Raw genomic sequence first — 23814 nt, forward strand, 5'->3', positions numbered from 1 at the left:
CACTGCTGGAATGGTGCCTGAGGGCTCCCCACAATTCAGGTCCGGCAACTCCTCTCTGCTTTTGAACGGTCTCTTCCTTCCCCTGCCCCTCAGTTCTTTGTCTAAGCTTGCCTTTGATGCTCAGGGCTCCCAGCTTGTCACAAGTATACTTGTCTCACTTGTTTTTGGGGGGTCTTTGTTGTAAAGAGCTCTGGACGGAAGCATCTGTCTATTCTGCCATCTTAGCTTCGCCTCAGTTCACTCCCTCTTTATGGAAACTTTTTTTCTTGGCTTTTAGGACATCACAATATTCTTTAAATATCCTTCTCTTGCTGTGTATTTGTTTCACTTTTCTTCCTTATCACTGCTCAGTTAACACCCAGGGCGCAGTCCTTGAACATTTTCTCTGTCTACACCCACAGCCTTTCATCTCACCCCACAGCTTTAAACACCTTTGCATCTCCTAGTTCCTCCTCTCCAGCCCAGACTTCTCCCCTGACTCATGTGACCATGTGACTCTTGGAAATCTCTTCTGGGGCCTCTACCAGGCATCCCTACCTTAAAATGTGCAAAAGTGACCCCCTGGCTTTGAACTCCTCCACATCTCAGTTAAGGGGTGCTCTGACCTTCCTCAGGATCAGGTGAACATCTTGGGATGTTTTAAAAAAACACAACCCTGGGGTTTGGTATCAGGGCCGGGTGTGTGACCTGAATGGGAGGATCAGTCCAGGTCATATCCCCCAGCTGCACTGGCATGTGTGGTCAACACCAGGCAGTGAGCAATAAACTCACCTGTTGATCTCTGTGTAGAAGTTCATTGTCCCTGAATGCCTTGTGGTACAGGAGGAAGCAGGGACCGCCTTCCCAATGGTGAGGTCCTCCTTACATTTGTGGTTGTTACAGGGGAAAGGGATATGTTGATGCTAAGCAATTTAACAGCATGTTTTTTTTTTTTGACACTCAGGATTGACATTTCAAGATTCATCTTGCCCAAGAAAGAAGTTGGGAGGACTAAGAGATTAAGAGGAGTCCAGAATGGCTCTTTCCCAGGTAACTGTCATATTCTTGATATATGATTCTGTCCTCTCCTTCCTGAAATGCTGTCCAGAGAATTTGCTCATCTCCTCTGATGTGTCCTGCCTGACACATTTGCTCACATTCACCCATGGCCTTCCTTCCACCCCCTTTCATCTTCATGCATATTCCCTCTCATGGTCTGACTCAGTGACATGGGACTTGTGAAGAGGCTAGATTTGGGGAGCGTCACGGGAAGTGCTTCATACCAGTCCTGGGTTGGAGACAGGGATTGGGCCATGTGAGGGCAGTGAGAGTGGGCAGCAGGGAATCTTTAGGGGCTGCATCAGCATGCCCTGTCAGGTCTCTGTGGACCAGCATTAAGGCAACTGCACGTTTATGTGCTTCTGAAGAAGACTTATAATGGGAAACCAACTCTGCCGATTTTTAATACATTTGAAGCTAAGCAAGTGAATCTGAGTTATTGGTTCCAAAGTCTTAATGATTAGATAAGGAGTGGAAAGTTTGGTAATAGACATCAGTGATAGAGAATGCTTTATTCCATAATTAATTTTCAAATATGAAATCCACCTAAATGTGTCTGAGGCTGGGTTCTCTAGAGAAGCAAAGCCAGTAAAGCATGTAAATCTATGTATAGAGAGAGATTTATATCAAGGAAATGGCTCATGCGATTGTAGAGGCCGGAACATCTCAAGTCTGTGGGTCAGAATAAAGGTTTCTCCTGATTCACATAGTTGCAGGGGCTGATGGACCAGAGATTGCAGGTCAGAGAGCAGGGCTTTTGCTGTAAAGATCGATGAATCCCAAGATCGGCAGGCAAGATCACAGGTAAGCTGCTAGCTCAGGTCCCAAGAACCAGAGGTCAGATAAACAGGAGCCAGCTGCAGGATCTAGTACAAGCAAAAGCTCACAAGCCTTGCCAGAAAGTCCACTTATGTTTGATGCAGGCCACACCCCAAGGAAACTCACTTTCAACTGATTGGCTACTCACAGCAGATCCTATCATGGAGACAATCACACATTATATCAGATCCCATCATGGGAGTGATCACATCATCATATGACTGCCAAACTATGTCGCAACTGCCAAACTACTGAGAATCATGTCCCAACCAAGTTGACACACATCCTTAACAATGACAGTCTGCCTGTAGGGGGTTCTTTATGTCATTCACAGCACACATGCATGGAAAATGAAACCCCAGTTCTCATGTCTCTGGGTGTCAGCCATAAGTTCAGGGGGTCCCAGCTCCCCTCACTTCTGACCTGGTGGCTCCTAATACTACCTTGGGTTTTGTAATTGGCTAGTCTGACTCACAGATCTCATGGAATGTACTATCCTCAAGATTACAATTTTATTATAGAAAAAGGATATAAACAAAGAGACACATAGGGCAAGGTCAGGGAGAATTCCCAATGTGTTGTTTCCATATCAGAAGGACATGCTACCCTCCTACATGCATCAGTGTTTTTTCACCAACCAAGAAGCCCATAGAGCACCAGTGTCAAGAACATTTATTTGAGGGACTCATTATGTAATTCAAGTTCCAGACCCTGTCCTCTGAGTTGTGTTGATATCATGAGGCTTTGTCATAGTGTTTATATCACAATGTTGATATCATGAAGTGAGTCTTTCTGTCCTGTCCTGTTCCCACCACAGAGTCACCTCATTAGCATAAACTGCTAGGTTGGATGCTCAAAGATACTTAAGATTGGGGAAAATCCAAGGATTTAGAATTATCTCTCAAGAATCAAGGACAAAGACCAAATTTTTATGGTAAAGTAAAACCCACAACAGTCATCACTTGAAGACAATGGTGTTCAGGGACTCTCTTCAGCAGGCCTTTCAGATAAAAATGATTTTCATTCAGATGAGAGGTAGGAAAAGAACTGTCTTCAGTAGGAATAGAAGCAAATACTGATTCGACCTTTGTTATTAAATATTTCTTTTATTTTTAACATACATGATAGAAATATGTAATTTGTGGTAAAACTAGAAACAGTGATGCCCATAGAGAGTAAAATGTAAACCTTCTCTACCCTGTCACGTCCTCTACCATCGCTCACAGCCTCCATCAGGAACCACTCTTGTCATTTCTGAGGCAAGAGGCAGTGCGGGTCTTGGTAAAAGGCATCATTATGTGATGTGATTTGAACAAAATTTTCTCCAGTGAAGGTGTTGTTGTGATAATTTATTCTTCAACTTTTTAAAAGTTTACACACTGTATGTCTTAGAATTTTGTCATGTTAGTAAACAGAGATAACTTGTTCTTTTAGATGCTCATTAGAGCATTCTCATAATGAACATACATGGGTCTTTTACAATTTTTGCTGTTGTCGTAGTTGTTACTCCTGAGTACCTTGACTTCTTTCCAGATGTCTGCGGGTTCCTCCAGGTTGGGGAGCTTGAAGAGTGAGTGCTACGTCTAGGATTCTGCATTTGTGTTTTGAAAGGTTCTGGAAACATGCCACAGAATATAACAGCTAGCACTTATACATAGACAACACTGGGAATTCTTTTCACTTGCTTATTTCTTTTATTGTCCACCAAAATTAAAGTCCCCAATGATGCAATGGATTTCATATCCTGTGATGGAAAAGTATAGTTATAAAAATGGCATGGGGGTGGCACCTGACCTCCTGCAACTTCAGGATAGGAAAGGAGAATCAAGATCAATAGGCCAAGGCTCATTCCTATGAGGTGGAGGTCAGACATGCCTCCTGTCTCCACAATCTTTACCAATTCTAGCACCATCCATCCCTCCCATGGCATACTCTACTTCTATGCTGCGTTCAATAACTCATTGCAATGGCCACACAGAATACACAGATAATACTTATGATAATGGGGTTTATTAGGGAATTAACAGGTTACAATTCAAGTTCAGGAACTTTCAGCATACAGTTTTTCCACCAGGATAGCCACTTCTCACTTGTGCCCGCAGGCAAGCCTCTCCTTGGCCCTCAGCCTCTGCCCGGTTTCGACAAGTGTTACAAAGCTCTTTTAGGTCTGCCAGTAAGTGCCCCAAAGCACCCCACTCGGCTAGTAAGCCTCAGCCAAAATCGCTCAGCTCTAAACCCCTGGGTTAGCAAACCTAGCTCCACCAGGTGCCTGGAGGTACCCTGCTCCTCCAGCAAGCCTGCTGTCCAAAGGCACTCAGCTTTCTCACTCTGTGGGCTGGGAAGCCCACTGCACCATCCCTGCCGGTCTCTCCTGCCACCGCTTTTCGCCATCTCCATTGTTATAGCTCTCTCAGTTTCCTGGTTCCCAAGTCTCAAAGATGTCCTCCACCCCTGTCTCTTCCTTCTTGGTGGTGGTGAAATTCTCTCTTTCCTGCCACTGGAATGGCTCATTTTAAGCCTAGTAGGATGGGAAAACTGGTCAGTCCCTTCATAGATTTCCATAGACCTTATTTGAATGGTCCCACCCATCACTTGGGTGGGAGTCAAGACCATGGCAAGAAAGGCCACACAAAAGCAATCCGTCACACCACAATAATACACAATTAGGGACATATAACTTGCTCACTATTATGTGGATCTTTCAAACCACTCACATCAATCGACTTGATCTGTATACTGTTCTTTTGTCATTTTGTATGAAAATAAGAATTCTCCCTTTTCTACTCCTGAGAGGTAGTTTTTTGTTTTGTTTCTTTTTGGTCTTTGTTTTTTATAGGGTCTGTTGACATTCAGGGATGTGGCTATAGAATTCTCTCAGGAGGAATGGGAATGCCTGAGCCCTGCTCAGAGGGCCTTGTACAGGGATGTGATGTTGGAGAACTACAGGAACCTGGTGTCCATGGGTGAGTATAACTTACCTCCATATGTAGAATCTGTCCTTCTGTATCACTGCATTTTCCCTGTCAGTATCTTGGAAGCCCCAGCACTGTTGGATGGACTTTGAAACCTCTGTTCTTATGGCAGAGATTGAAGCTGATTCAGAATTGTAAAGTTTTCTAATATGGCATCAGAACTTTAGCCTTCCCATTTCTTCAGATGATCTGCCTGGTTCACTCTAGGTCACTGTGGTTCCATGCCTTACGTAAGCACAAAACCTTATGGCCAACTTTTAATATATCCACTTGTCTGGCTTTACTTCCATGCTTTTTGACTGAGTAGTTGTTGTAAGAGAGATAGATGTCTACATATTTAATACATTCCTAAGTATTCCAAAGGGGGCAGTCAATGCATGAATGTTTGAAATACTTTTCTAGAGACATCTGTGATGTTCTAAGCTGAACAAATGGCTTAGACTGTATTCAAAAGCTACAGCATACCATGTTCCTTTTTTCTGATAAACAGGAATCTCTCCTTTTGAGATGAATATTATCTCCCTTTTGAAGAAAGGGACAGAACTTTGGATGGTAGAGAAGAAGATGAAACTAGCAAATAACACAGGTATGTGGGAATGTGTCAAGATATGAATGTAGGTGTCTTAGTTTCTTAGAGCTGCTGTAACAGAAATCACTACTAATGGGTGGCTCTAAGAAGCAGAAATATATTTTCTTACAGGTTAGGATGCTAGAAGTTCAAAATCATGGTGTCAGCTGTAGGGGAAGGCTGTCTGTCAGCTCTAGGCGAAGGTCATTGTCTCTTTAGCTTCTGTTCCTCCAATCTTGGCAATCTTCATGTATTTGCCCTCTGTTTGTCCTAACTTTCTTCTGTGTCAAATATGTTCATTTATAAATGATTGGCTTAAGGAATACTGACATGGCTCATTAACACAACAAAGAAATCCCTATTCCCAATGGGATTACATCCACAAGTATAGGGTAAGAATTTATAACACATACTTTTTGGGAGACACAATTCAATCTATAACAATAGGTAAGAGGTCACATGGTTAGAGAAGAAACCACACAATTAAATATGGTTTGGAGAGACTCTTCCCCCAAGGGAAAAACACAAATTTATTTCTTGTGAGCTCTCAAGGGAAATTTTCCTTCCCTACCCTCTCCACAGAAACCCTGGTGGCGTAGTGGTTAAGTTGTACAGCTGCTAACCCAAGGGTCGCCACTTCGAATCCGCCAGGCGCTCCTTGGAAACTCTACGGGGCAGTTCTACTCTGTCCTATAGGGTTGCTATGAGTCGGAATCGACTCGACAGCACTGGGTTTGGTTGGTTTTTGGTTTACTCTCTCCACACCCTGCATATCGCTCTCTGCAGATGTGTAAAACTTCATCCACCAGCAGTGTTGCAGCTTAGCTTGAACTTGCATATGAGCAACTGATGATGTGTTCAGCAGTCAGCTTCTGGCCTTATATTGAGTGATAATATTGAGCTTCTCCGACGTTTCTTTCCACAGATGTAGTTGATTTGTTTTCTGGGTATTCCATGTGGCAAGGACCGCTTGTATGGTCACTGTGTATGGTATAGAGAAAAGGTATTTCCAGTGAATAACGTGCTGGTCTTGCAAAATTCTGTCATGCAATCTCCAGCATCATTTCTATCACCAAGGTTATGTTTTCCAACTATTGATTGTACTTATTTGTTTCCACTTTTGCATTTCAATCACCAGTAATTATCACTGCACTTGGATTGCAAATTTGATCAATTTCATACTGCAGAATTTGGTAAAAGTCTCCAAATTCTACATCATTGACATTATTGGTTGGTGCTTAAATTTAATTAATAGTCGTATTAACTCTTCTTCATTGCGTGCATATGGATATTATCGTATCACTGACAGCGTTGTACTTCAGGATACATCTTGGAATGTTCTTTTTATGATGAGAGAAATGCTGTTCCTCTTCAATTTGTCATTACTGGCATAGTAGACCACATGATTGTTGATTCAAAATGGCCAATACCAATCCATTTCAGTTTATTAATACCTAGGATATTGATCTCTAAATGTCCCATGTCATTTTTATGATTTCCAGTATTTCTTAATTCATACGTCATAATTTCCATGTCCCGATTGCAAATGAAGGTTCCAAAAGCTTTGCTCCATCAACATCGTTAAGGTTGACTCTGCTAATGACTAAAGACCCTAAGAGTTGTTGGATCACATCAAGGACATTATACATGAAGAAAGCAAGAGGTCATTAAAAAGAAAGAAAGGACCAATACAGATGTCAGAAGGGACTCTGAAACTTGCTGTTGAATGTAGAGTAGTTAAAGCAAATGGAAGAAATGATGAAGTAAAAGAGCTGAACAGAAGATTTTAAAAGGTAGCTCAAGAAGACAGGGTATTATAATGAAATGTACAAAGACCTGGAGTTAGAAAACCAAAGTGGAAGAACACATTTTGCATTTCTCAAGCTGAAAGAGCTGAAGAAAATAATTCAAGCCTCGAGTTGCAAAATTGGATGCTTTGGGCAAAAAACTGAACGATGCAGTTCTCAATCATTTCTGACACCAGCCACCTTCATGGTATTTTCTCTCTCTGAACCTAACCACCCAAAATTAGGTCAGACCTTACTAGTAAAATGACGCAGTCCTTCCAATCAACTTCCTGCACTGCCTTGCTCCTACCCAGGTCAATAGACACAAATCAGAAGAACTCTATCCTTCAGACTGCCAAATAGGCAGGTGCCAACTTATGCTGGTCCGTTGTCCCCAGTGGGTTTGATAGTTCCCTAGAAGGACTCACAGAACTCACAGAAAGGGCTGTATTTACAGTAATAAATTTAATATAACAACAAAAGGATACACACCAAAAGACTCAACAGGTGTTGCCCTGGGCGAGGTCCTGGCATCAGATTTACATTATTCACATGGATGTACCACACTCTCTCCGGTCCAGAAAACCCAAGTATTTCTGTGTTCAAGGGCTCTTATAACATTCACTGGGACCATAATGCATAGTCATGATTGTTATTAGGTGCTGTGGAGTCAGTTCTGACTCATAGTGACCCTGTGTACAACAGAAGGAAACACTGCTTGGTGCTGCGCCCTCCTCACAGAGGTTGTTACGCTTGAGCCCATTGTTGCAGCCACTGTGTCAATCCATCTCATTGAGGGTCTTCCTTGTGTTTGCTGACCCTCTACTCTACAAAGCATGATGTCCTTCTCCAGGGACTGGTCCATCCTCATAACATATCCAAAGTATATGTGACAAAGTCTCAGCATCTTTGCTTCTAATGAACATTCTGGCTGTACTTCTTCCAAGACAGATGTGTTCATTCTTCTGGAAGTCCATGGTATAGTCCATATTCTTCATCAGCACCATAATTCAAAGGCATCAGTTCTTCTTCCGTCTTCCTTATTCATTGTCCAACTTTTACAAGCACACGAGGTGACTGAAAACACCATGGCTTGGGTCAGGCATATCTTAGTCTGTAAAGTGACATCTTTGCTTTTTAACACTTTAAAGAGAACTTTTGTAGCAGATTTGCCCAATGTCTCATTTGATTTCTTGACTGCTGCTTCCATGGGCATTGATTGTGGATGCAAGTAAAATGAAATCCTTGACAACTTCAATCTTTTCTCTGTTTATCATGATGTTTCTTATTGGTCCAGTTGTGAGGATTTTTGTTTTCTTTATAATGAGGTGTAATTCATACCGAAGGCTGTGGTCTTTGATCTTCATCAGTAAGTGTTTCAGGTCCTCTTCACGTTCAGCAAGCAAGGTTGTGTCATCTCCATATCGCAGGTTGTTAATAAGTCTTTATTCAATCCTGATGTTGTATTCTTCATACAGTCCAGTTTCTTGGATTATTTGCTCAGCATACAGATTGAATAAGTATGGTGAAAGGATACAACTCTTATGCACACCTTTCTTGACTTTAAACCAGCAGTATTCCCTTATTCAGTTCAAACAACAGCCTTTTAGTCTAAGTACAGGTTCCTCATGAGCACAACTAAGTGTTCTGAAATTCCCATTCTTCGCAGTGTTATCCATAATTTATTAGGATCCACACAGTTGAATGTCTTTGCATAGTTAATGGAACACAGGTGAACATCTTTCTGGTATTCTCTGCTTTTAGCCAGGATCTGTCTGACATCAGCATTGATATCTCTTTTTTTTTTTTTCATACTTTAGATAAAGGTTCACAGAACAAACTAGCTTCTCCTTAAATAGTACACACACTGTCTTATGACATTGGTTAACAAACCCACGACATGTCAACACTCTCCCTTCTCAACCTTGGGTTCCCTATCACCAGCATTCCTCTCCCCTCCTGCCTTCTAGTCCTTGCCCCTGGGGTGGTGTGCCCCTTTAATCTTGTTTTGTTTTATGAGTCTGTTTAATCTTTGGCTGGTGGGTGAACCTCGAGAGCGACCTTCTTACTGAGCTAAAAAAATGTCTGAGGGCCATACTCTCAGGGTTTCTCCAGTCTCTGTCAGGCCAGTAAGTCTGCTCTTTTTTTGTGAGTTAGAATTTTGTTCTACATTTTCTCTACCTCTGCCCAGGGCCCTCTATTGTGATCCCTGTCAGAGCAGTCAGTGGTGGAAGCCAGACACCATCTAGTTGTACTGGACTCCGTCTGGTGGAAACTGTGGTAGTTGTGGTCCATTAGTCCTTTGGACTAATTTTTCCTTGTGGCTTTAGTTTTCCTCATTCTCTCTTGCTCCCAAAGGGGTGAGACCAGTGGAGTATCTTAGATGGCTGCTCACAGGCTTTAAAGACCCCAGACACTACTCACCAAAGTAGAATATAGAACATATTCCTTATAACCTATGTTATACCAATTGAGCTAGATGTTCCCCGCAACCATGGTCCGTCCCCAAAGCCCTCAGCCCAGCAGTTGGGTCCCTCAGGGTTTGGATGTGTGTATGAAGCTTCCATGACCTTGCTTGTACAGATTGTGCTGGCTTCCCCAGTATTGTGTACTGTCTTACCCTTCACCAAAGTTACCACTTATCTATTGTCTATTTAGTTTTTTTCCATCCCCACCTCTCCCCTCCCTCATAACCTTCAAAGATTGTTTCTTTTTATGTATAAACCTTTTCATGAATTTTTATATTAGTGGTCTCATACAGTATTTGTCCGTTTGTGATTGACTTATTTCACTCAGCATACCTTCCAGATTCATCCGTATTGTGAGATGCTTTGCAGATCGATCATTGTTCTTTATCTTTGCCTAGTACTCCATTGTGTGTATGTACCATAGTTTGTTTATCCAGTCATTCTGTTGATGGGCGTCTAGGTTGTGTCAGTCTTTTTGCTATTGTGAACAATGCTGCAGTGAACATTGGTGTACATATGTCTCTTCGTGTGATGACTCTTATTTCTCTAGGATATATTCCTAGGAGTGGTATTGCTGGATCATATATTTCTATTTCTAGCTTTCTAAGGAAGCACCATATTTTCCAAAATGGTTATATCATTTTGCATTCCCACCAGCAGTGCATAAGAGTTCCAGTCTCTCCACGGCCTGTCCAGCATTTGTCATTTTCTGGTTTTTTTCATTCATGCCAGTAATGCCGGGGTGAGATGGTACTCAGTATGGTTTCGATTTGCATTTCTCTAATGGCTAGTGATGGTGAGCATTTCATCATGTGTCTGTTAGCCGCTTGAATGTCTTCTTTGGTGAAGCCTCTGTTCATTTCCTTTGCCCGTTTTTTAATTGGATTATTTGTTTTTTGTTGTTGTAGGGGTGTTGGATTTTCCTGTAGATTTTAGAGATCAGACCTTTGTTGGATTTATAATAGCCAAAATTTTTTTCTCAATCTGTAGGTTCTCTTTTTACTCTTTTGGTGAAGTCTTTTGATGAGTCTAAGTGTTTAATTTTTAGAAGATCCCAGTTATCTAGGTTATCTTCTGGAGAGCAGTGATATCTCTTGATATACGTCCTCTTCAGAATCTGGCTTGAATTTCAGGCAGTTGCCTGTCAATGTACTGCTGCAATTGCTTCTGAATGATCTTCAGCAAAATTTTAATGTGTGGAATTCATGATATTGTTCGATAATTTCCACATTCTATTGTATCACCTTTCTTTGAAATGTGTATAAATATGGATCTCTTCCAGTCGGTTGGCCAGGTAGCTGTCTTCCAAATTTCTTGGCATAGACGAGTGAGCACCTCCAGCACTGCATCCGTTTGTTGAAACATCTCGATTGATATTCCATCAATTCCTGGAGCTTTGTTTTTCATCAGTTTTTTCAGTGCAGCTTGGATGTCTTCCTTCAGTACCAATGGTTCTTGAACGTGTGTTACCTCCTGAGATGGCTGAAGGTCAACCAATTCTTTTGGTTCTTCATTTAATATTTTCCCCGTAGGATCCTTAATATTGCAACTTGAGGCTTGAATTTTTTCTTCAGTTCTTTCAGCTTGAGAAATGCCAAATGTGTTCTTCCCTTTTGGTTTTCCATCTCCAGCTCTTAGCACATGTCATTATAATACTTTACTTTGTCTTCTCGAGCGACCCTTTGAAATCTTCTGTTCAGTTCTTTTACATCATCAATTCTTCCTTTTCCTTTAGCTGCTTCATGTTTGAGAGCGAGTTTCAGAGTCTCCTCTGACATCCATCTTGGTCTTTTCTTTCTTTCCTGTCTTTTCAGTGACCTCTTGCTTTCCTCACGTATGACATCCTTGATGTCATTCCACAACTCATCTGGTCTTTGGTCACTAGTGTTCAGTGCATCAAATCTGTTCTTCAGATGGTCTCTAAATTCAGGTGGGATGTACTCAAGGTCATATTTTGGCTCTTGTGGACTTGCTCTGATTTTCTTCAGTTTCAGCTTGAACTTGCATATGAGCAATTGATGGTCTGTTCTGCAGTCAGCCCTTGGCCTTGTTCTGACTGATGATACCGAGCTTTTCCAGCATCTCTTTCTACAGATGTAGTCAGTTTGATTCCTTTGTATTCCATCTGGCGAGGTCAATGTGTAGAGTTACTGTTTATGTTGTTGGAAAAAGGTATCTGCAATAAAGAAGTCGTTGGTCTTGCAAAATTCTGTCATGGGATCTCCAGCATCCACCTTCTATCACTAAGGCCATATTTTCCAACTACCGATCCATCTTCTTTGTTTCCAACTTTCACGTTCCAATTGCCAGTAATTATCAATGCACTTTGATTGCACGTTTGATCAATTTCAGACTGCAGAAGTTGGTAAAAATCCTCGATTTCTTCATTTTTGACCTTAGTGTTTGTTATGTAAATTTGAATAATAGTCATATTAACTGGTCTTCCTTTTAGGCATATGAATATTATACTGACAGTGTTGTACTTCAGAACAGATCTTGAAATGTTTTTTTGATGATTAACGCAATGCCGTTCCTCTTCAGTTTGTTCATTCCCAGCACAGTAGACCACATGATTGTTTGATTCAAAATTGCCAATACCAGTCCTTTCAGCTCACTAATGGCTAGGATATCAATGTTTATGCATTCCATTGCATTTTTTGATGATTTCCATTTTGTACTTTGTACATTCCACAATCTTATTATTAATGGATGTTTGCAGCTGTTTCTTCTCATTTTGAGTCTTACCACATCAGCAAATGAAGGTCCTGAAAGCTTGACTCCATCCACGTCTTTAAGGTTATCTCTACTTTGAGAAGGCAGCTGTTGCCCAGTCATTTTTTGAGTGTCGTCCAACCTGAGGGACTCATCTTTTAGCACTGTATCAGAGAGTGTTCCACTGCTATTCATAAGGTTTTTACTGGCTAATTTTTTTTTTTTTTTCAGAAGTAGACCTCCAGGCCCTTCCTCCTAATCCGTCTTAGCCTGGAAGCTCCACCGAAACCTGTCCACCAAGGGTGACCCTGCTGATATTTGAAATACCAGTGGCAAAGCTTCCATTATCACAGCAACACACCAGCCATCATTATAGTAAGACAAACTGACAGACACATGGGGGAGTCACGATTAGTGCCTCATAATACATGCATGGTTAATGGAATTAATGAATACGCGACTGATGCATCATGCCACTTATCCTTCCTGAAGTTATTTGCCTGGTGTGGTCTTTGGGGATCCTGATATATTTGTTGCCTGGCTATTTTAGAAAAATGAAGTCACCTTTTGTCAAAATGGGGTGGCGAAGGCATCTGACCTCCTCTGGTTTCACAAGGGGGAGAGAGAATCACTATCAGCATCAGCTGACAGCAGATTCCTGTTAGGTCAATGTCAGATATACCTCCTCTTGGCAACCTTTTATCAATTCTGACACCATCCGTCCTCCCAAGACACTCCCTGCTTCTCTGCTGGGTTTGATAATTTGTTATAATGGTCACACACAACTCACAGACCATACTCACAGTTATAGGATTTATTGGGGAAGTAACAGGTTACAATTCAGGATCAAGAGTTACTCAGGATTCAGTTCTTCTATCCGGACAGCCTCTTCTCAGCTATGTCCACAGGAAGGCCTCTCTCTGTCCCTCGGCCCATCAACCTGGCCTCTGCCCTGCTCGGACAATGTTACAAAGCTCTTTAGTTCTGCCAGTAAGTGCTCAGGGGCACCTCACTATGCCAGGAAGCTTCCTGCTTGAAGGTGCTCAGGTTTCTCTGTGGGCTGAGAAGCCTACCATTCCAACTGCTGCCGGTCTCCTGGTCCTGCTGCCACTGCTTCTTGCTATCTCCAGTGTTACAGCTCTCCCTTCTGTATCCTGGTTCTGCTGTCTTTGCCGTCTCTCTGTCTTCTGTGTTGCAGGTCCTCTCTCCCTTCGTCTCCCTTTAAGCCTAGCAGAATGGTAAAACTGACCAATTTTCCCATTGGTGTTCCTTACACCTTATTTGCATGGTCCAATAGTCACGAGTGTGCCATGAACTGTATTTACATCATTAGTAAACTATCCAGTCCAGTTAATGGCCCACAAGGACCTCATTTGCATAGTCCCACCTACTCATTTGGTGGGAGTTACAAAGACTATAATTAAAAGGGCCATATTAAGTAATTCACTGCACTGCATTGCACCTTTATTGTTTGAGAAATTCCAAGGACTATTTTCGTTACCCAGAAACAAAAGACCACCTCCAGTTATTTGTGCCACACAAGGGTAAGAATTTATCTTAGGAAGAACATTGTCCACGTTCACGAGCTCCTATCTTTGAGGATTTTGACCAAATTATTGCTCATGCCACATTGTTAATCCCATGTGTGTGTCATCGTTCATTCCTCTTCAACAAACATTCTTTAGATGCCTCATGTTGAAGGAACTCATGATATTGTAGGATGCCTACATTTTTTAACTCTACTGTAATTTGTTTTACCCATTTAAGCTACTGCTACATTCATTTTGTACATTTTCATGATTTATAATAGCTATTTTATTTAATCATTTTGCAGATAAAAAAAGATTGATCAAATCCCCAATTTCCCAAGTCTTCATCCTCTTTGACACTGTCCACCTATGAGATACTTCCTCTTTCTGCTCCTGCCCACCTGGAGCTAGGTCACAGGGCACAAGTTACAAGGACACTGTCATTAAGATTGCCACATAAGTGGACATCTGCCACAAGTTTGGGAGTCCACATGACACCCTCACTTTACCTGCTGGTCACAAATTTGGACTTTTCCTTTTTGCCTTTCAGATGGCAGCCACAAGCTGGAGGGCCTTCCTTGGACCCCCCCTCTTTCATCCGCTGGGTTCCACTATTCCTTTGGGTTTGATAACTCCCTCGAATGACTTACAGAAGTAACAGAATGTACTATACGTAGAATTACAGATTTACTATAGCACTAGGATGCAAATGGGTGTAGAGCCTTTGTTGGCTTCATTATATGGTCATGATTGAGGCCCCCTTAACTATGTATGATATGTAAAATCATGCCTTATGAGTGTCTTAGTTATCTAGAGCTGCTATAATAGAAATACCACAAGTGGATAGGTTCAACAAAGAGAAATTTATTGTTTCACAGTCTAGTGGGCCAGAAGTCCAAATTCAGGGTGTCAGCTCCAGGGAAAGGCTTTCTCTGTTGGCTCTGGAGGAAGGTCCTTGTCATCAATTTTCCCCTGGACTAGATGCTTCTCTGCACAGGAACCCCAAGTCCAAAGGATGTGCTCTGCTCCTGGCACTGCATTGGTGGTGGTATGAGGTCCCCAACTCTCTGCTTGCTTCCCTTTCATTTCTTGTAAGATAAAAGGTGGTGCAAGACACCCCAGGGAAAATCCCTTTACATTGGATCAGGAATGTGACCTGAGCAAGGGTGTTACCTCCCACCCTAATCTTCTTTAACCGCAGGCAGATATTATGATTTATAATACACAGGAAAATCACAAAATGGAGGACAACCACACAATACTAGAAATCATGGCCTAACCAAGTTAACAGATATTTTGGGGGGGCACAATTCAATCCATGACACTGAGGTTAGTTAATAACGGGCTACTAAGTGGTCTTTGTGGTCCTTCTAGCTCCCACTCATTAATAGAAATCCTCAGGTGTGGTCTGAAGGTTTTAGATAAAGAAGGCACCTCAATTACTCAGGAAATTCCAACGATTATTTCTTAGGGACCAAAAGGCTAAAGTTTTTTTTTTTTTTAATAAGGACATTCATTATCACACACTCATTAATTACATGTTTTGATGGTACTCTTAGTGCTCTGTGTTTTACATCTGCAATTTGTGGGGCTGTGGAATTGTGTGATGAGTATTATTTTATCAATTTTACAAGAAGTGTTCTTACACAAGGGTTGAGGATTATAGCTTAATAGCCGTTTCCCCAAGTTCTATAAAACCTCCAGAATTTTGTTCAGAAATAGTTATTCCGTTTGTTTCACCTGACTTAAAACCTGTTTTTATTCTCTTAGTATTAACTTCTTTAGCTGAATATATTTCAAAAGACAGTTATTTCCAGCGTATTTTCTTTTTCTTATACTGCATGCTTCCTGTGTGTTAGAAGTCTTTTCTTCTTAATGGAAAATTTGTTCTAATTATACAGACTAAAATTTTGTATGTTTGTGGTTACTTATTAAGTACCTATTGGATTTATCATGGTTTGTTGGATTGATTTGTGTATTAATTTTGATTCTAATGTTTAGATGTTGGTTTTTGGAATATAACTGCCATGTACCAGATGTAAATGTTGCAAAATGCCTATTTTGCATGGGTATAGTTTTTTAAACAGGTATTCAAAAGTTTTTTTTTTATTCAAAAGAATATTTTGTACCTCTTAAACTATTGTTTTCTTACATTCTTCCTGATTATACCTGAAGTTATTTTGTTTTGAAATTCTGAACTGCCATTTATTGATCATATTCATGAGATAACTTGACAGTGGATTACTTACCATTACATTATATGGGTCTGTGTTTTAGTATTTATTTGTGTACAGTAATTTTGCCTCAACATATATTAACATATTCGTCCTTTTTTTTTTTCCCAATATGAGGCAACCAAGTAGAATGTGCTTTAGGATGGTGATGAACAAATATTCCATCTCTTAGAACTTGTTCTTGTTAGTTGCCGTCAAGTTGCCTCCAACTCATGGTTACCTTCTGTATAACAGAATGAAACATTGCCTAGTCCTGTGCTATCCTTGCAGTCATTGGTTTGTTTGGCCCATTGTTGCAATTGTTATGTCACTGTATCTCATTAAGGGTTTCCCTTGTTGCATTCAGGATAAGAAAGCCAAGTCCATCTAGTGGAAATCTTAGAATCTTACCATTCTGTTCCAACTGCAAGGATATAACAGATCTGCACTTTCTACTTCTCTGTTTACTTCTGACACCAGGTACTCACAAAGTACTTGTCTCTTTGACATCTGCTATCTAGGATTAGGTCAGATCTCATCAGTTAAAAGGACACTGTCCTTCATACTGCCAAATAGGCAGATGTCAGCTGCAAGCTCAGGAGTCTACACAACACCCTTACTTCTGACGTGCTTGCTGGCTTCAACTTTGGGAGTTTTCCAACTGCCCCTTCAGGGTATCAGCAGCAAGCTCGTTGGCCTTCTCTGGACTTTCTCACTTTCACCTGTTAAGCACAGAATTCATGGAAATTGCTATAATTATGATTACAGATTTAATATAGCAAAGGATCCAGCTGAAGAAGAAGCACATGGAGTGAGGTATGGGAGGGTCCCCAGTGTAAGCTTCTATATCCCAAAATGGCACACTACTTTCCCACGTGTATCGATATGTTTCACCAATTAGGAAGGTAATGGAACATACATGTCCAAAGGCTTTATTGGCATCATCACAGTCATGATTGAGTCCTCATTTCATGTGAATGATTGAATGAATCATGTTCTCCTCACATTTTTGATCAGCAACTTGGTGGTCTTTCGGGCCTGGCCAGTCCCCATTCATTTGCACAAAGCCTCAGGGATAGTCGGTAGGCCTAGATAACAGAAAACACCTCACTCGCTTGAAAAATTCTAAGTGTTATCTATCACTGACCACAAAGGCCAGAGTGCTCTTCATGACCTAACACTCATTTTCTCTGACCCTCTTCCAAATTGGATGTCCTTATAGAGAAATTGCTGTTTCCTGATAATGTGTCCAAAGTCAGCAAGATATATCATGCCATCCTCACTTCTAAGGACCATTTTGGCCATGCCACCTCCAAGACTGATGTATTCATTTCTTCTGGTGGCCCATGGTATATTCAGTATTCTTCGCCAGCGTCACAATTCAAATGCATCAATTGTTTTTCAATCTTGCCTTATCAGTGTCCAGCTTTCCCATGTATATTCAGTAATTAAAAAGACCATGCTTGGTTAGGTACACCTTGGTCATCAAAGTGACATCTTTGCTTTTTAACACTTTAAAAAGGTCTTCTTCCACAACTTCCCAGTGCAATGTGTTCTTTGATTTCTGCTTCCATGGGCATTGATTATTGATCCAATTAGAATGAAGTCCTTGACAACTTCAGTTTGTCATTTATCATGATGTTGTTTATTGATCCAGTTGTGAGGATTTTCATTTTTTTTTAATGGTCAGGTGTAATACATACTTTGGCCTGTAGTCTCTACCTTGATCAGTAAGCGCCTTCAGTTGCCTTGACTTTGGCCAGGTAAAATTGTGTCAAATGCATGTCACAGGTTGTTGATGAGTCTTACTCAGATCTTTATGCCACTTTCTTCATATAGTCCAGTTCTGGGTTATTTGCTCAGCATACAAATTGAATCAATATGGTGAAAGGATACAACCCTACCACGCACCTTTTTCCAGTTTGAATCCATATAAAAAAAAAATAGTGTCCCCTTATTCTTTTTAATGACTGTACCTTGAGTCACGTGCAGGTTCCGTATGTGCAGAATTAAGTGTTCTGGGATTACCATTTTATGTATAATTTGTTATCATTTACACAGTCAAATGCCTTCATGTAGTCAATAAAACATAGGTAAACATCTTTATGATATTTTCTGATTTGGACCAAGATCCATCTGATATTGGCAGTAATATCCTTCATTCCACATTCTGAAACTGGCTTGAATTTTTGGCAGTTCACTGTTGATGTACAGCTGCAGCGAACTTTAAATTATCTTAAGCAAAATTTTGCTACCATGCGATACGAATGATCTTGTGTGATAATTTCCACATTCTGTTTGATCACCCTACTTTGGAATGGGCACAAATACAGATCCAGTCCAGGAACTTTCATCTAAATTTCTCGACATAGCCAGTAAGTCTATCCAGTGTTGGATCTGCATGTTGAAGCATCTCAATTAGTATTTCATCAGTTCTTGGAGCCTTGCTTTTTCACTATTACCTTCAATGCAGCTTGAAGTTCTTCCTGTGGCAATGATGATTCTTCATCATTTGCTGCCTCCTGAAATGGTTAGATGTTCACCAGTCCTTCTTGGTACACCAACTCTGTTTATTGCTTCCATCTTTTTTTGTTTCATCAATATTTTGTCCATAGAATTTTCCGGTAATGCAACCTGAGGCATGAATTTTCCCTTTGGTTCTTACATCTTGATAACAGCTGATCGTGTTCTTCCATTTTGGTTTTCTAACTCAAGCTCTTTGCATGGGTCATTATTATACTTTACCTTGTCTTTTTGAGCCCCCCTCTGAAATATTCTGTTCTTTAACTTTATCATTTCTGTGTTCACTTTCACTACTCTGTGCTTGAGAACAAGTTTCAGAGTCTCTCCTAGCATCCATTTTGGTCTTTTCTTTTTTTCCTGAATTTTCAGTGACCATTTACTTTCTTCAAGTGTGATGTCCTTGATGTAATCCCTCAATTCTTTGATCGTTGGTCGTTAGTGTTCAGTGCATTTAATCTGTTCCAGAGGTGGTCTCTATTTTCACATGGGATGTATTCAGGGTCATACTTAAGCTCTCGTGCAGTTGCTTTGATTTTCTTGAGCTTCAATTTGAACTTGCATTTATGGTCTGTTCCGCAGCCAGTCCCTATCTTTCCACAGATGCAGCTGATTTGATTCCTCTGTAATACAGCCAGTGATGTCCACATGTATAGCCATCAGTTTTATTATTGGAAAAAAAGCGTTTCCAACAAACAAGTCATTGTTTTCGCAGAAACCTTTCATTCTATATCCGCCATTGTTCCTACCCCAAGGCTGTATTTTCCAACTATTGTTTCTTCTTTGTTTCCAACTTTTGCATTCCAGTCATTGGTAATTATGTGCACATCTTGATTGCACATTGGTTAAATTTCAGACTGCAGCATTTTGTAAGCATCTTCAATTTGTTCATCCTTGGCATTTGTGGTTGATACATAAATTTGAATAATAGCCATATTAACCCCTCTTCCTTGGAGGCATCTGAATATTAACCTATCACTGACAGTGTTGTACTTCAAGAGAGAGATTAAAAATGTTCCTTCTGACAATCAGTGCAACGCCATTTCTCTTCAATTGCTTGTGCCTGGCATGGTAGACCATACGATTGTTAGAATCAAAATGGCCATTAGCAATCTATTTCCACTCGATAATGCCTAGGGTATCTATCTTCACATATTCCATTTCATTATTGATGACATTCAGTGTTTTCTTGATTCATACTTTGTACAGTCGACATTCCAATTAGTAATAGATGTTTGCAGCTTTTACTTCTCCTTTGGAGTCATGCCATATAAGCAAATGAAGGTCCCAAAGACCCTCGCCTGCCTCCATCATTAAGGTCGAAGTGGCGCAGTGGTTAAGAGATTGACTGCTAACTAAAAGGTCAGCAGTTCAAATCTACCAGTTGCTCCCTGGAAACCCTACGGAGCAGTTCTCCTCTGTCCTGTAGGGTCGCTGTGAGTCCAAATCAATTCAATGGCAATGGGTGTTTTTTGGTTTGGGGTACTTTTAGGAGGCAGGTCTTCTCTATTCATAGTTTGAGTGGTTTCTAACCCGAGGAGCTCATCTTTCAATGCTAATCTCTGACAATATTCTTTTGTTATCTGTAAGATTTCCATCAGCTAATTTTTAGAAATAGATCACCAGGCCCTTCTTCCTAGTCTGTTTTAATCACACAGTTATGCTGAATGCAGTACACCTTGGGTGACCCTGCTGGTATTTCATATATAGGTAGCATAGCTTCCACCATCATAGCAACACACAGTCCACCACGGAATGCCACCACCGGTCTGTTTCTCTTAGGGCTTACATTCTTTACATAGCATGAGTGGTATGGTCGTGTGTATTTAACACTGAACTTTCCTGAAAATGATATGAATTACATGTAATTATCCTTACTTTATTGAGGAATCCTATTAACTTTGTGTTCCTAAACGTTCGAAGACCAAAGTGCAGAAGTTCTAAAATTCTCTTTATTATTACTATTCCTGCTGGTTTAAAATTATGTTTTTGGATATGAAATATTTTCCAACTGTTGTTAATAGGCAGCTTATGATTCTTTATATTTTTTAGATATCATTTCTACCTGTGTGATCAAGGAATTATCAACAAAAGAGATCAGTAAGAAGGGAGAATTATTCCAGAAAGTGGTGTTGGAAAGAAATGAAAGTCATGGCATTGAGGATTTTCGCTTCAGGCAAGTCAGGGAAAATGTATGTGAGTTTGAAAGTCAGTGGGGAGAAGATGGAAGAAATAACAAAGGAGTGACTGAGGCCCATAACAAAAATTTCACTGGTAGAAGAGATCAGCATGTTAACAAAGATACAGGAAACAAGTTTATGACATGTTTTAAAAATACAATTGAATGCTTTCAGTCCCATGTGGCTGAAATGCAGAAATTGCACACTGAAGAGAAAATTTATGACTGCCATCAAGTGGAGCCGTCAGTCAGCAATGGATCTTCAATTCCATCCCTTCAAAGATTTCCTCCTAGTGTCCAAAGCAACATTTCTAATGAATGTGGGGAGGTTTTCTCGCATCCTACGTTGTTTATACAACACCAGAAAACCCACAGCAGGGAAGAACCTTACGAATGTGGGAAGTCAGTCAGCCAGAGGTCAATGTATACTAATCATCAGAGCAGTCACTGTGTACAGAGACCTTACGAAGGTAACGAGGGTGTCAGAACCATTGACTGTGGCTCAAACCTCACTAAAGATCACAGGATCCATGCCAGAGAGAAACCATGTAAATGTAATGTGTGTGGCAAGGTATTTAGTCTACGATTAAGCCTTAAGGCCCATCAGAGATTCCATACTAGAAAGATCCTTTACAAATGTAATGAATGTGGTAAGGAATTTATGAGACGTCCAAACCTGTGGGGTCATAAGAGAATTCATAGTGGAGGGAAACCTTACAAATGTAATGAGTGTGGAAAAACTTTTAACCGTGATTCACACCTCATTACACATCAGAGAATCCATAATGGAAAGAAACCATATAGATGTAATATATGTGGCAAGGTGTTTAGTCAATGTTCAGGCCTTAAACGTCACCAGACATTTCATAGTAGAGAGAAACCTTACCAATGTAATGAATGTGGTAAGGCATTTACCCGAAAACTAATTCTAGTTCAACATCAGCAAATTCACAGTGTAAAGAAACCATACCAATGCAATATATGTTGTAAGACTTTTAGTCGAAGATCAATTCTTATTAATCATCAGAGAATTCATTTTGGTCAGAGACCTCACAAATGTCATCAGTGTGGCAAAACCTTTAACTGGAGCTCAAGCCTCAGTAAACATCAGAGACTCCATCCTAGGGGGAAACCATATAAATGTAATATATGTAGCAAGATCTTTAGTCGATGTTCAGGCCTTAAACGTCACCAGACAATTCATAGTGGGGAGGAACCTTACCAGTGTAATGAATGTGGTAAGACATTTACCCGAAAATTAGTTCTAGTTCAGCATCAGAAAATTCACAGTGTAAAGAAACCAAACCAATGCAATATATGTTGTAAGGCTTTTAGCCGAAGGTCAATCCTTATTAATCATCAGAGAATTCATTTTGGTCAGAGACCTCACAAATGTCATCAATGTGGCAAAACCTTTAACTGGAGCTCAAGCCTCAGTAAACATCAGAGACTCCATCCTAGGGGGAAACTGTATAAATGTAATATATGTAGCAAGACCTTTAGTCAGTGTTCAGGCCTTAAACGTCACCAGACAATTCATAGTAGAGAGAAACTTTACCAATGTAATGAATGTGGTAAGGGTTTTACCCGAAAATCAGATCTTTGGAAACACCAACAAATTCACAGTGGAGAGAAACCTTACCAGTGTAATGAATGCAGTAAGGCATTTATCCGAAAACTAAGTCTACTTGAACATCAGCGAATTCATAGTGGAGAGAAACCTCACAAATGTACTGAATGCAACAAGGCGTTTTCCAAAAGATCAAATCTTGTGCGACATCAGCGAGTTCATAGTGGAGAGAAACCTTATAAATGTACTGAATGTGGTAAGGCTCTTACTCGAAAATCAAGTCTTTTGGAACATCAACAAATTCATAGTAGAGAAAAACATTTCAAATGTATTGAGTGTGGTAAGGCTTTTTCCAGAAGATCAAAACTTGTGAAACATCAGCAAATTCATAGTGGAGAGAAATTGTACAAATAATGAATGTGGTAAGGCTTTTACCCCAAAACCAGGTCTTTTGGAACATCAACCAATTCATAATGGAGAGAAACTTTACAAATGTAATGAATGTGGTAAGTCTTTTTTCCACATATAAACCTTTTGGGATCATAAGAAAATTCATACTGGAGGGAAGCCTTAAAAATGTAATGAGTCCAGAGAGGCTTTTAGCAGTCAGTCAATCCTTCAGGGTCATGAGAGAACTCATACCAGAGAAGAAACATTACAAATGTAATAAGTGAAGTAAATTCTTTAAATGTGGCTCAAATCTCTCATCAGAGAAGCCATAATAGAAGTCATGTAAATTTAATGTATACGGCAAGGTATTTAGTAAAGGTAAAAGCCTTACAACGCATCACAGATTTCATACTAATGAGAAACCTTAGAAATGTAATTACTGTATTTTTTTGCAGATGATACACACATGTCTTGTGACACTTCTAGGGGTGAATTTCAGCCTCATTCATCCATATTCGATTGTGTGAAAATGTTACTTTTTGATCATATTTGTATAATTAAGGTATAAGCCATGGTCAAAAACTCATGGATCGAGTTCGGTAGTACCCCAGTAATTGGAAAATAAAAAATTGAAATTTGTTTGCTCTGGGGCATTTTGTGGCCAGGCCTGAGAGTGCTGGAGTTCCTTGTAGTTGATCTACATCCAGGTACAGCGGGTCAGAGACGGGTGGAGGGTTGGCTGGAGGCCTGCGTGCAGGCCTGCCATAGCCCAAGCACGGGCTGGTCCTCTGGTGGATGGGGACCCTTGTCCACACACATCCAGGTCTTACAGTGCCAGCCCCATGTAAAGCCAGGTGGCAGGACAATGCAGGTTTGGGACACCCACTGGCCCAGCCCTGCGGGGCCTCTGGGTACCAAGTCAGACCCATCTTGTCCAAGCAAGAGACATTCGATCCCTTTGTGCCTGTGGCTCTCACATATGCCTCGTGTGGTCTGTGTAAGTGGGAGATTCAAATGGCCTCAGCACGATGGCTGGCCAGCTGGATGGT

The 23814-nt window shown here is 40.6% G+C and overlaps 1 protein-coding gene across 1 annotated transcript; it reads left to right on the top strand.

Annotated features, from left to right (window-relative positions):
* Nucleotides 1-1014: 1014 nt before the first annotated feature.
* Nucleotides 1015-22789, top strand: LOC126086214 (zinc finger protein OZF-like). The gene is made up of 4 exons (XM_049902384.1): nucleotides 1015-1029; nucleotides 4694-4820; nucleotides 20679-21712; nucleotides 22301-22789. Exons 1-4 carry the CDS (start codon nucleotides 1015-1017, stop codon nucleotides 22787-22789), a joined length of 1665 nt encoding a protein of 554 aa, XP_049758341.1.
* Nucleotides 22790-23814: the final 1025 nt, after the last annotated feature.

The sequence above is a fragment of the Elephas maximus genome, chromosome 11 (assembly GCF_024166365.1).
Source record: "Elephas maximus indicus isolate mEleMax1 chromosome 11, mEleMax1 primary haplotype, whole genome shotgun sequence".
Classification (NCBI taxonomy): Eukaryota; Metazoa; Chordata; class Mammalia; order Proboscidea; family Elephantidae; genus Elephas; species Elephas maximus.